The 12791-nt window shown below is 40.6% G+C and overlaps 1 protein-coding gene across 2 annotated transcripts in view; it reads right to left on the bottom strand.

Moving 5' to 3' along the window:
- Window positions 1-3032: 3032 nt before the first annotated feature.
- Window positions 3033-12791, bottom strand: part of USO1 (USO1 vesicle transport factor) — a 97408-nt gene continuing 87649 nt past the window's right edge. For both annotated transcript variants that reach the window (XM_060012359.1, XM_060012358.1), the window contains 3 exons: window positions 12113-12220; window positions 10293-10508; window positions 3033-9742 (listed from right to left, as the gene is read on the bottom strand). In XM_060012359.1, coding sequence (XP_059868342.1) covers window positions 9653-9742; window positions 10293-10508; window positions 12113-12220 — 414 coding nt within the window. In that variant the 3' untranslated portion in view covers window positions 3033-9652. The remainder of the gene's footprint in view (window positions 9743-10292; window positions 10509-12112; window positions 12221-12791) is intronic.

Genomic DNA, 12791 nt, shown 5'->3' on the forward strand with positions numbered 1-12791 from the left:
AAATAGAGTCACAGATGTAGAAAACAAACTTACAGTTACCAAGGGGGGTAAGGGAGGGTGGGATGGATGAATTGGGAGATTGGGATCGACATATATATACTACTATATATAAAATAGATAACTAATAAGGACCTACTGTATAGCTCAGGGAACTCTACTCAGTGCTCTGTGGTGACCTAAATGGGAAGGAAATCTAAAAAAGAGTGGATATATGTATATGTATAACTGATTCACTTTGCTGCACAGCAGAAACTAACACAACATTGTAAAGCAACTATACTCTAATAAAAGTTAATAATAATAATAAAAGGTTCCGCTACATAATTTGAAAGTGAGTTCTCTAAAAAAACAATTATTCCCTCCCAAATGGTTAATCTGTTTCCAACACACCACACACGCAACACAAACAGACACACACACACAGAGGAGAGAAAACCTAAAAACTCAAAAAGAAGGAAACTGAGAACAAATGGACATAATAAACATTTTTGGTTTAAAAAATCAAGGAGTGCTTAAGTTTATTAAATGACATTTTACCCCATAGAGAAATTTTGACTCAGGAAGGTAAAGTTAGTGGAAAAGAAACATAAATGAACCATACAGATCCATATTACTCCTTAACTAAGGTGGGAAATGGCTTATCTCTGTGTTAACAAAGATAAAACACCTAACCAGAGAAAAACACTCATTATGATCAAAACAGATTTATCATGAATAAGCACTGGTGGATAATATATGAAAAATTTTAGTCCATTACTATTAATTGCACAAAATGCCCACGTTAATTAGCTACTTATAAAGGGCATTCCTTTAAACATTTTGTAAGAAAAAGGCCTTTTGAAGGGATAATGAAAGTTCTATGTAAGTCACACATAAAACCAAGCAATTATATGCCTATGCCCCTAGATTTCATAGTGAAGACAGGAACAAGACGGCTGCCCTCTCTCATTTTCTTAAGGGCTCATCATTATAACCCCAGGGATGGCTGGGAGAAATCATCCCAGATCATTCTACATGATGACCCATGAACTTTGCCTTCTTAAAGGGATGCTATAATGCAACCCATTCCATGGAATGCAAGTTCTTTATAATTTTTGAAGTCTCAGGCTTCAAAATTAATTACATGCTATTATTATTTGGTCAATGTCCCTAATTCTGTTAAATTTGTAATTACTCAAAGCAGATATTGACATCTTTGAAACAATGGGACAGAAGTTCTCAGATTTCTAATTTGAATATGAACAAGTAAATAGAATTCATTTATCTAGTCAGTATTTATGGACTGCCCTCTATATGCCAAGCATTGATCTAGGCACTGGGATTCAGATATGAACAAGACAATTTTCCTGCCCTCACAGGGCTTACTTTCATTCTTGGAGGTGTAGAGACACAAACATTTGTAGACAGTGATTGGTGTTACAAAGTGAATAAAACTGTGATAGGATGGAGGCTACTGGCGTATTGGCTGTTAGGGTTGTCCTTCAACCCCTGTCTCATTCCCACCCCACCTTGCTTCTGCTTCATTCCTCTCTGCAGTGAACTTTCTCCACCTCTCTGTTCCATATCTGGTGTGGACGGCTACTCCACAGCCCTCCAGTTCACATCTTCCTGGTTTAAGAAGCTGGAAGAGAATACGAATACCAATTCCTGGAGCAGAGAATTTGGCCCATCTTGGGTCAGGGGTGCAACCCCTAGTCCAAGCAACTACTATAGTCAAGACAGGAACATTTTGAAAAGATAAAGTTTACTTGCAAAGAGTACAAGGGAACAGCCTTCCCAGATTAAAACAAAAACGAAAACAAAAAAACCCACACAAGTATTTGAAGGAAAAGAAACTCAAACTACAAAGGTTATGACAGTTACACTTGTCTGCTCATGGTGGGAAAACAGCAACTTTCCCACATGACTATCAGTTTCACAAAGGTCATGATGTACCTTTAGATAGCAGCATGGTAAAAATTAGGGACAAAATTATTTTGGCTAGGGAGTCCAGGTTTACAGGAAATAGTTAAGGCTTTATTATTGGAGATCAGAACCAGTCAGAATGACTCCAATTTTTTTGGTGTATGTCAGGGTGCAAAGCTTTGTCCCGAATTTGATACGTAAAGTGCTCAGTTATACTGGAAGCAAGACCAAGTGTCAGCTTTTGTATCTACAGTTCACAAGCTACAAACATAGCAGCCAGGGCCCATCCCCCGCTAAAGGAGGCAGTTAAGGGGGTTGCTCTGAGCTGAATAGACTTCCAAAAGAAAATGTTTACTGCTGCCTGGGCATGCTAAGCCAGGTGAAGCCTAATTACATAGCCACAGAAGACTATATTGCAGATTTCTAAGTCTTCACATTTGACTAGTACTTTCTATAAAACACCTTTACATGCCTATTTTTTAAAATAAGTACTTATTTATTTGGCTGTGCCGGGTCTTAGTTGCAGCATGCCTGCGGGATGTAGTTCCCTGACCAGGGTTCGAACCCAGGCCCCCTGCATTGGGAGTGCAGGGTCTTAACCACTGCACCACCAGGGAAGTCCCTCATGTCTATTCATACAGTCAATCCTCAAAATTCTGTAAGAAAAGAATACTAGTTAAAACTTATTAAGCACTTTAGATATGTGCCATCAGTTCTTGAGCAGTTACAAGCATTGTTCTCACACCTTTACATATATTAACTCTTAGTAATTCACTTAATCCCCATAATATGCCTATGAACATAAGGTACGATTACTATCTCATTTTACAGGTAGTGAAATTGAGGCACACAGGGGTTAAGTAATTTGCCCACAGTCACACAGCTTAAAAGTGGTGTAGTTGGAATCTGACCCCAAGTAACCCAGCTCTAGAGTCCATGCTTTTACTCACTGTTCTACACCAGGGATCCCCAACCCATTTGCCATGGACCGGTACTAGTCCGTGGCCCGTCAGGAACCGGGCCGCACAGCAGAGGGCGATCGGCAGGTGAGCGAGGGAAGCGCCATCGGCCGCTCCCCATTGCTCCCCATCGCTCCCATCACCGCCTGAACCTTCCCCCCACTGCTGCCCCCACCTGTGGAAAAACTGTCTTCCATGAAACCGGTCCCTGGTGCCAAAAATTTGGGGACCGCTGTTCTACACAGCCTCTCTAGAAATGAATGTTATTCCAATTTTACAGATGAAGAAATAATCAGTACTAAGAGATTAAGGTACTTGCTGAAGGTCAGTAATAGGATAAGTGACCTCAAGTCACTTGAGTCTAATGACCTAGAATAAGCTGAGATTTTAAATCCAGTCCTTTGACTTTAAGCCAGGTTTCCTTCAATACTAACAATAACAGCAGCAGCAACAACAGTTGACAATTATACAGGGCCTACCACGTGCCAGGCACTGTTCTATATACTTTACATACGTAACTAATTTAATCCACAGCTCTATGACATAGATACTATTATTAGTCTCATTTCACGGAAGAGGAAATTGAGGCGTAGAGAGGTTAAATAACTTGCTCAAGGCCATACAGCTGGAAAGTGGCAGAGTCAGGATTCAAACTCAGGCAGTCTATCTCCAGAATCTAGACTCCTAACCACTAACCACGTCTTACACTGCCTCTTCATGCTCTACAACCATCTTCCTCAGCAGGATCAGTAAGGGAAAAGATGGAGGTGAAGGACACTAACATTTACTGGTTATACTTTCACATGTGATTCACTGTCCCTCCCTCTCAGGCCTGTTCCCACTGAAGGATTATACTCTGCATTGACATTAGTTTGGCCATGACTTGCTTTGGCCATTGAAATGTGAATGAAAGTGATGCCACTTCTAAGCAGAAGTTCTAAGAGCCACCGTGAGGTTCTGTCATCTCTCTTTTCCCTTTGCCAAGAGACCTGCCTGTCCGAGGAAGAACCTGCTTCTTTAGTGTTGGTCTTGGAATGACGATTCGGGGCAGAGTACAGATGACATGCTAAGGACACGAACATGAACAAGAAGTATCCTTGGGAGACTTCTCTGGTGGCACAGTGGTTAAGAATCCGCCTGCCAATGCAAGGGACACGGTTTTGATCCCTTGTCCGGGAAGATCCCACATGCTGCAGAGCAACTAAGCCCGTGCGCCACAACTACTGAGTCCATGCGCCACAACTACTGAAGCCCATGTGCCCTAGGGCCTGTGCTCCACAAGAGAAGCCAACGCAACAAGAAGGCCGGGCACCACAATGAAGAGTAGCCCCTGCTTGCCGCAACTAGAGAAAGCCCATGCGCAGCAACAAAGACCCAACGCAGCCGAAATTAAAAAAAAAAGAAGAAGAAACACGGTTCAAGAAAACAAAAGTATGCAGCATCCCATGATCTCCACTTCCTGGTATTCATGCCTCTGTGTAATCCCCTCCCAAGAGTGGGCAGGACCTGATCTGTTTCTAACCAATCGACTACAGCATGGTGATGAATGTCACGCCTGTGATTATATTACTTTAATTTTATTTAGTTTGGGCTGCACTGGGTCTTCGTTGCTGTGTGCGGCTTTCTCTAGGTGTGGCGAGCAGGGGCTACTCTTCGTTGTGGTGCCCGGGCTTCTCACTGCGGTGGCTTCTCTTGTTGCAGAGCATGGGCTCTAGGCACGCGGGCTTCAGTAGTTGTGGCTTGCAGGATTAGTTGTGACGCAGCATGTGGGATCTTCCCGGACCAGGGATCGAACCATGTCCCCTGAATTGGCAGGCGAATTCTTGACCACTGAGCCACCAGGGAAGTCCCTATATTACTATGTATAAAACACAGTCTTGCTGGCTGACTGGGGCTAGAGCTTTCCCTTGCTGGCTTGATGAAGTCAGCAAGCATGTTGAGGGAGCCCATGAGGCAAGGAACTAGGGGTGACCGTTAGTTGCTGAGGGCAGACTTCCGCCAACTGCCAGTAAGAAACTGAAGCCCTCAGTTCTACAACTGTAAGGAATGTATTCTACCAACAACGTGAATGAGTGTTGGAAGCTGATCCTCCTCCAGTTGAGCCTGCAGATGAGAATACAGCCTGGCTGCCACCTTGATTGAGGCCTTGGGACCAAAAGCAGAGGACCTAGTTAAGCTGTGCCCTGACTCCTGACCCAACTAGGGAGATAATAAATGTGTGTTATTTTAAGCCACTAAATTTGTAGTGCAGTGTAGAAACCTAGGTAATACTTAAGCTTTTATTCAGCTCATCCTGCTTTTAAACAGGCTAATCATTTTTGCTGCAAAACAGTTGCCTATATATTTTTTTTTTACAGGCTTTATTTATGCAACCTCATTTTGGGTCTAGAACACGAGGGTAAAAAAGAATCAGAAAGTTCCACTCCATATCCACCACAGCAACTAGTTTGCATCTCACCTTCTCCCTGATACTAGGCAACAAGTTATTTCACAGGGTATTGGCATGAAATGTCACAGAGGGGTGACAGAACTTGTTAAGAGTTACAAAATGGCTTTACCCTTTTAGATACCCACTAGATTCAGAGAATAATACACTTATTTAAATAAATCTAGAATTAAAAGGCAGAGCTGAAAAAAGACTAGCAAAGTAGATACTGGGACTCACTTGTTTACATTCTCACAGTAGAAAAACAATTACAAAGTGGTCTCATGTTTTTGTAAGGAGCAAAATCAAGAGTAACATATAACTGTAGTAAGGTCAATGTTTAAGCTTTTTCAAACTAAAACAACTAGTCACGGTTGCTTAGAATGAATATGGAAAAACCTATGTCTAGACAAAATGAGTCAATCCGCAGGAAGGGAAACCACATTTAAGATAGATATGTGTCATACCTTAATGTTTTTCTCTCTGGAAACTTTTTTTTTCTGTACATGGGCCTCTCACTGTTGCGGCCTCTCCTGTTGCAGAGCACAGGCTCTGGACGCGCAGGCTCAGCGGCCATGGCTCACGGGCACAGCCGCTCCGTGGCATGTGGGATCTTCCCAGACCAGGGCATGAACCCGTGTCCCCTGCATCGGCAGGTGGACTCTCAACCACTGTGCCACCAGGGAAGCCCTCTCTGGAAACATTTTAATTTTCATTTTGAAAGGTTATAGAAAATCCTAAAGTTTCTGAGTTGTAGACATAGAAAAACTGCAAGAATAACTTTAGAGTTTCTGGAAGGGAAGCAAGTCATTAACCCACAAAAGGCACAATTTGATAAAATAACTTGCATTAAAATAAAACCTCTCAAAGGATATAATGTAATCGTAAACAGATATTTTATTTAGATAAATATCTTCTATTTGGTTAGAAGACAGATTCCTCAAAACAAACAAACAAAAACAAAAACCAACCAAACAAAAAAACCCAGTTTAATTAGGTTCACTAGTAAAGAACTAGTCTACGTTAATAGAATAATGTGTTTCATTAAAGCTGTTTGAAAAGAATTAAGTTTTCATTTTCCAAAATTGCAGTAGGAAATCAGTTTAAAGGTCAGAGCTTGCTCAGTTTTCCCCTTAATTCCAAGGCTCCAATTTGCTCTGGAGTAAGACTATTTCGTTACTCATTTAATATTTCTTAAGATCCATCCCCACCACTGAAGGCTGAATTGCCCAAAGGCTCAGTTCTTGGCTGCCTTCTCTCTACACTCACTGCCCATAAGAACTTATCCTACTGGGTGGACTTAAATTCCATCTCTATTTTTTCCAACACAAATGAGCTCCAAACTGCCTACTGAACATCCATCTATTAGTATAAATCTATCTACTTGGGTCTCAGATTTAGCAAGCCTAACACACAACTCTAGATCTCACCCCAAACCTGTTCCTCCCGCCTTCCCCCAGGAGTTAATTCTTGTCTTGCTCCTCTACTCCCCAGACACATGCAATTCATCAACGAACCCGCTCAGCTCTACCTGTAAAATGTATCCCAAATCCTACCACTTTAGACACCTCCACCCCCACAGTGCAGTCTGAACTACATCTGCTTTTGCTTAGATGGGGCCAATAGCTTCCTACCTAGTCCCCTGGCTTTCTTTCTTGGCCTCCTCCCCATAGACAATTCTCGACCTAGTGGAGAAAGTAATCTATGAATACAAATCAGATCTAATTGCTCCTCTGGTTAATGCAAGCTCCCTTCCAGAAGCTACAAAGCATTTGACATGGGCTTATGTACTTGTTTACTGTTTTCTCCTCCAGAACGTAAGTTATATGAGGAAGGAACTTTGTCTCATTCATATCCCCAGTGCCTACAAGCAGTACTCAGCACATTATACACTCAGTAAATATTCATTGAATGAATTAATACATTTTGCTGTAACAGTAAAGATTTTCGTTCTGATGAACGTTATGAGGCCCTTACCTGGCCACAAAAAAAAACCCACAAAACTTTCAAACAAGGGTTTGATCTTCTCTCAGCATAATTTCAAAGTAGTAACTTAAGACTCTAAAATGTGAGCTGTTACTTTTACCTTTTGTAGTAACCTTGGATGATTATTCTTTCCTTTCCAATGTGCTAGAAGTGTAAACTACACTTGAATAAAACTTCAAATAAGGACAAATATGCTTTGTGCTTCATGACTGCTCCACTGTTACAGCTCTCAATACATGGAAATAGCCTTTAATGTGAGGGCTGACAAATGGGCAGAGGAAAGAACACGTGCAAAAGCAAAGTGAGAAATGAAAAAGCGGGATGTATGCCATGATGGCAAATATCTTGGTATGGTTCTAAAGTATACTTGAAGGGAGCTAAACTAGATAGTGGTAGAGCACAAAGAGTCTTATCCACATGGCTAAGGGCTCCAGACAGTAGGCAACTGCAATCTCTTTGGCTCCTATCTGCGTTTCAGAAAGCTTATTGTAGTGAATATGGAGGATGGCCTGCAGAGGCGGCAACCAACTGGGGGCGCAGAGACCAGTTTAGGAGGCTCCAGAAGCAATCCAGGCAAAGACAGACAGACAAACAAACAAACCCCAAAAAACTATAGCTATGTTAGGAAGGTGTCCGCTTGGGCTCCAGGCTGGACTGTGCAGCTTTGAGGCCTTCTTGTGTCTTCTCTACTCCAAGCCAGCCTGAGTGACTGAACTTTGGCAAGCTATCACTGATTTTGCAGATGTTTCTTTCTGAAGATCTTTGGTATTCCATTATTTCTGGAAGTACTACTCTTACTTGACACATTTTTCCTTATCCTTGTAACATTAGCCTGAAATGTTCACTACGTGGTGTCAAGTTTAGGAAAACTTCACACGGTCTGAGCTGGTCCAGTAAAAATCATGTGGTTCTCTGATGGCAGATGCCATCTCAGGATGGCATGGCAGCGGTGGGATTAGGCAGGGGCGCGGTGCAGTATTCACGGGTGCTCTGTAACACACAGCCATCTCCCCTTTCAAGACGTGAAGATACTTCTTTCAAAAGTCTGTGCCCCTTAGTGGACTGCTCAAATTATTCCTGAAGCCAGGAGGCAGATGATATACATAATGCCCCAACTCTTGCTGTCTTGCCTTTAAGAAAGCCTACTTCTTTAAATAGTAAATCATTGTTGAAGAAAGAACTCCAATGCTAAATTTAGAAACATCCAAACCCTTCTCCAACTTCTGATTTTGTTCCAATTAGCCCCCTCCGATCTAAGGAATCCTAATTATTGGCTGTAAATGATAAGACTGCTGTTATCATGCAGTTATAGCAAAGTCCTTTAGTAAGAGAAGGACTCCTTTCACCACTTCCCTCTGCCTCATCTTGTACAAAGACTACTACTCTCAAAATCTAAAAAAGGGAACCATGACGAGGGATTAGGTGAACATAATATCTATTTTTATTACGAAAACATTAAAGTTTGACACATTGCTTCATTGCTTTTTAAAAATCTATTATCTGACTTAAACCTATTCAGCAAAAATGCCAATAAATTATATAAACCATAGTTTGGATCTTTGTAAAACTAGGAACATAATATGTTTTATAATAATCAAACAATAATACTAATTCTGAGCTGTATGCGCTGTTAACTTGTAATCTGTTTTAATGTTTAGCTTAAAAATAAAACCAAAACCAAAACCAAACACATGCTGATACACTGTTGCAGAAGTTTCTCAGAAACACCCTCCTCTTCACTGTGTGCTAATATCCTTCTTCTTCACTGAGGTACAGAATGCAGCCATATCAAGTGTCAAGGCACTCATTCTACACTGTCCTATCCTACTCACCTTAGGAGTCACATTGGATGGAGGGCTGATGATCTATTATCCCCCAGAATAATGCTATCTTGCCTTTAAGTAAATCCATTCCTTTAAAAGGAAATCATTAGCTAAGAACTCCAATACTGAATTTAGAAACAGTGATTCCAACACACATTAAATCAATCGTGTTAGTATTTAAAGTCACAAATTCTGAAAAGTAAAAATAGCAGACAAATACAGAACTTATATAAACAACCAATGAACTAAAGGCAAAGAGCATTGCCACCACATGCCTGAAAATATTATATTTTTGGTGTCTGAAGCTCTTTGCAAATTATATTTTGGGATAGTCCAGTTCAATAAAAGATGTGTGCTCTACATGAAGTCAGAATAACAGGATTATCAACATGGGTGGTGGCTTCATTTTAAAAATACATCAATAGTTGTATTAGTGAATGTCTGCCACTTGGTTTCTAAATCTTTACTTCCTGTGGAGGCAAACCAAAGCACTGTCTTAAGACTCCGTCTTCAAAGTTACAATGTAACCCCTATCATTCCTAGAGATTGTAAAGCTAGATATGACCCTGTTCCTTGCTGTCATCTTCATCTTCCTCATCCTCATCATCTTGGTCTCCGGATTCAAGTTCATCCTCTTCTTCAACCTAAAGGGAAAATATATACATTTAACACTGAGGATTTGCTCACTTCACATTCAACACATAATGATATCTACTCTGTTGATACATTCTTTATTCCAGAAATTAAAGTAGATTACAGGCCATCTGATTTCCTTGATTTAATGTTCAAGGATCCCTGTCATTGTTAACATGACACGAGATACATAGGTTAACTTGCTGCCAGATGGCTACACCTCTCTACACACAAACCTGAATCAACATGGCAAAAGAGGACGACACATTTGGATAGTGAGAGTCTTGTCACCACAGGAGCAATCAAATCAATTCACTTTCTAGGCTCAGAGCCCCAAAGAGAGCAGTTAACAAACGCTGGAAACTGCATCTAATCTGTGTCTTAAGTCAATTCACTGAATACCATAAGAGCGGTGCAGATGATACCACGTTCACGTACCTACAGATCTCTGCCTGTAGTATCGATATATAGGCACAACATTCCCATGTCACAGTACAATATTTAAAAATACATCATAAAGAAACGCAATATAAATCATTTTTGGAAACAATGCAATCTTACTGGATGACCAAGTTCCTTGAGTTTATTCTTTAATGAAAATATTTTCTGATCCTGATCAGCCAACAGCACCAAGAGATCATCTTGTTCTTTTTTAGAATCTGTAATGTCCACCTCAAGCTTGTTTTTCTCATTTTGTAAAATGGCAATGGTACTGTTAGATGAATCCAGCTGCTCTTTAATAGCAGTTCTTTCCTCAGACAGAGCTTTAATTTCATTCTAGGAAAAGAAAGGTGAAAATCACTAATCTAAAATTAGTATTCACTCTCCTAGGGTTTTAACAAACATGTTCTTTCTTTGATAAATTGCTGCGCTTGTCTAGTCTGAAGAATTTGGGGTTAGGGGTTGGGGGAACAGGAGGTTTAAAACACACGCGCGCACACACACACACACACACACACACACACACACACTCATCTAGTAACATGAGAATTTATGTTAGGCTATACATCAAAGATGGTTACTGTAAAAAATAGAGTTTAACAACCAAAAATAGTTTTAATCATCTATTCCTCAAAAAATCCTACCATTTCAGATAATCAGAGGGATAAATAAAGACATAAAACATTTTATAACAGAAGCCTAGTTAGCATCAGAATTAGAATTGAAGTTTAAAAATAAAATTCTATCCTACTTCACACATACAATTAAATGGAAAAGAAAAACAGCTTCAAGTAAAATCAATGGTTTAAAAATAAAATAATTTGGGCTTCCCTGGTGGCGCAGTGGTTGAGAGTCCGCCTGCTGATGCAGGGGACACAGGTTCGTGCCCCGGTCCGGGAAGATCCCACATGCCGCGGAGCGGCTGGGCCTGTGAGCCATGGCCGCTGAGCCTGCACGTCCGGAGCCTGTGCTCCACAACGGGAGACGTCACAACAGTGAGAGGCCCACGTACCGCAAAAAAAAAAAAAAAAAAAAAAAAAATTTGACTACAATCCAAAAGGCAAAATCACACATTATCTTCCTTTTTCCATGTTTTAATTCCTATCTTTTTTTTATTACTGTTACCTCATTCCTTTCTTCATGTTATCTATTTTGATTTCTCTGTCACACAAAAGGCTGGCAGGATTTAATATGCCTGTGTTCCTCAGCCTATGGAAAACCTACAGGTGGCTTGTGTATTAGCCAAATCTATACTCCTCGTTTCTTACTGTGATTAAAGATTGATAAGCAAACTTAACTATTTTTTTACTCTTACTAAAATCTATGTTTTTACTTTCAAAGTACATTCATATACATTCTTATTTTATATATTTAATACCACTGTTTGAAATGGCATTTAAAAATCTTCATTTGTGGGACTTCCCTGGTGGCACAGTGGTTAAGACTCTGCCTGCCAATGCAGGGGACACGGGTTTGATCCCTGGTCTGGGAAGATCCCACATGCTGCGGAGCACCTAAGCCGGTGTGCCACAACTACTGAGCCTGAGCTCTATAGCCTGTGAGCCACAACTACTGAGCCCATGTGCTGCAACTACTGAAGCCCACGTGCCTAGAGCCCATGCTCTGCAACAAGAGAAGCCACTGCAATGAGAAGCCTGTGCACCGCAACGAAGAGTAGCTCCCGCTCGCTGCAACTAGAGAAAGCCCGTGCACAGCAATGAAGACCCAACACAGCCCAAACAAACAAAACAAAAAAAAACCCCTTCACTTGTGCCACCTTTAGTCATCCAAATAGGAATGGACGTATTGTGAGATAAAATTACACTCCATTAACTTTCTTCATAAATCTAAGGATTTGAGAAATTAAGTGAAATAAAATCAAATTTCCTGGAGTTCATTTCATATAATATGCAATGAGTAAAAGTTTCACCAAAACCAACCTTTAATTCTTTAGTTTCTTGTAATAATGCGGACAGTCTTCCTTCTACATCAGTAGTTTTTGTAGCTATTATAGTTTCACTCTCTCCTGGTATAGGAACTGATTTTGCCTGAAAGTAGAAATTGGAAAAACAAATGTTTCTTTACAGTTACAATCAAAATGAAATTCCAAAGATGATTTAATTTTCTAGCTATTTTGAAATTTTCTCTCCAATAACAGAAAGTCTAATTCTTTATGTATTTACCCACAATAAAGTGCTTTCCCTACACAGATAAGTTGCCCCTTCAGTGGAGCGGGAGGCTGAGTCAGGAGTGGCATGGCATCAGCTCTCATCAGAGTATGAGGAAGGCTGGGTTAAGCAAATACCTTAAACTGTGGAAGGGGCTTTGGAACTGGTAGAGGCTAAAAGAATTTTGAGGTTCATGTTAGACAAAGTCTAAATTAGCTTGAAGAGACTGTTGATGGAAATATGGACATTCAAGGTAATTCCAGTAAGGGCTCATAAAGCTTTCTATAGAGAAAGCTTCTATGGTCTTAGTGAAAACATGTATCATCATGAACAGAATGCTGGTAGAAGTAGGGATGTTAAAGGTTTTGGTGAGCTCTCAGAGATGAGGAACATGTTATTGGAAAGTGGAGGAAAGGTGATCCTTGTTATATATAATGTGGCACAGAACTTA

The sequence above is a fragment of the Delphinus delphis genome, chromosome 5 (genome assembly GCF_949987515.2).
Source record: "Delphinus delphis chromosome 5, mDelDel1.2, whole genome shotgun sequence".
In the NCBI taxonomy this organism is placed as follows: Eukaryota; Metazoa; Chordata; class Mammalia; order Artiodactyla; family Delphinidae; genus Delphinus; species Delphinus delphis.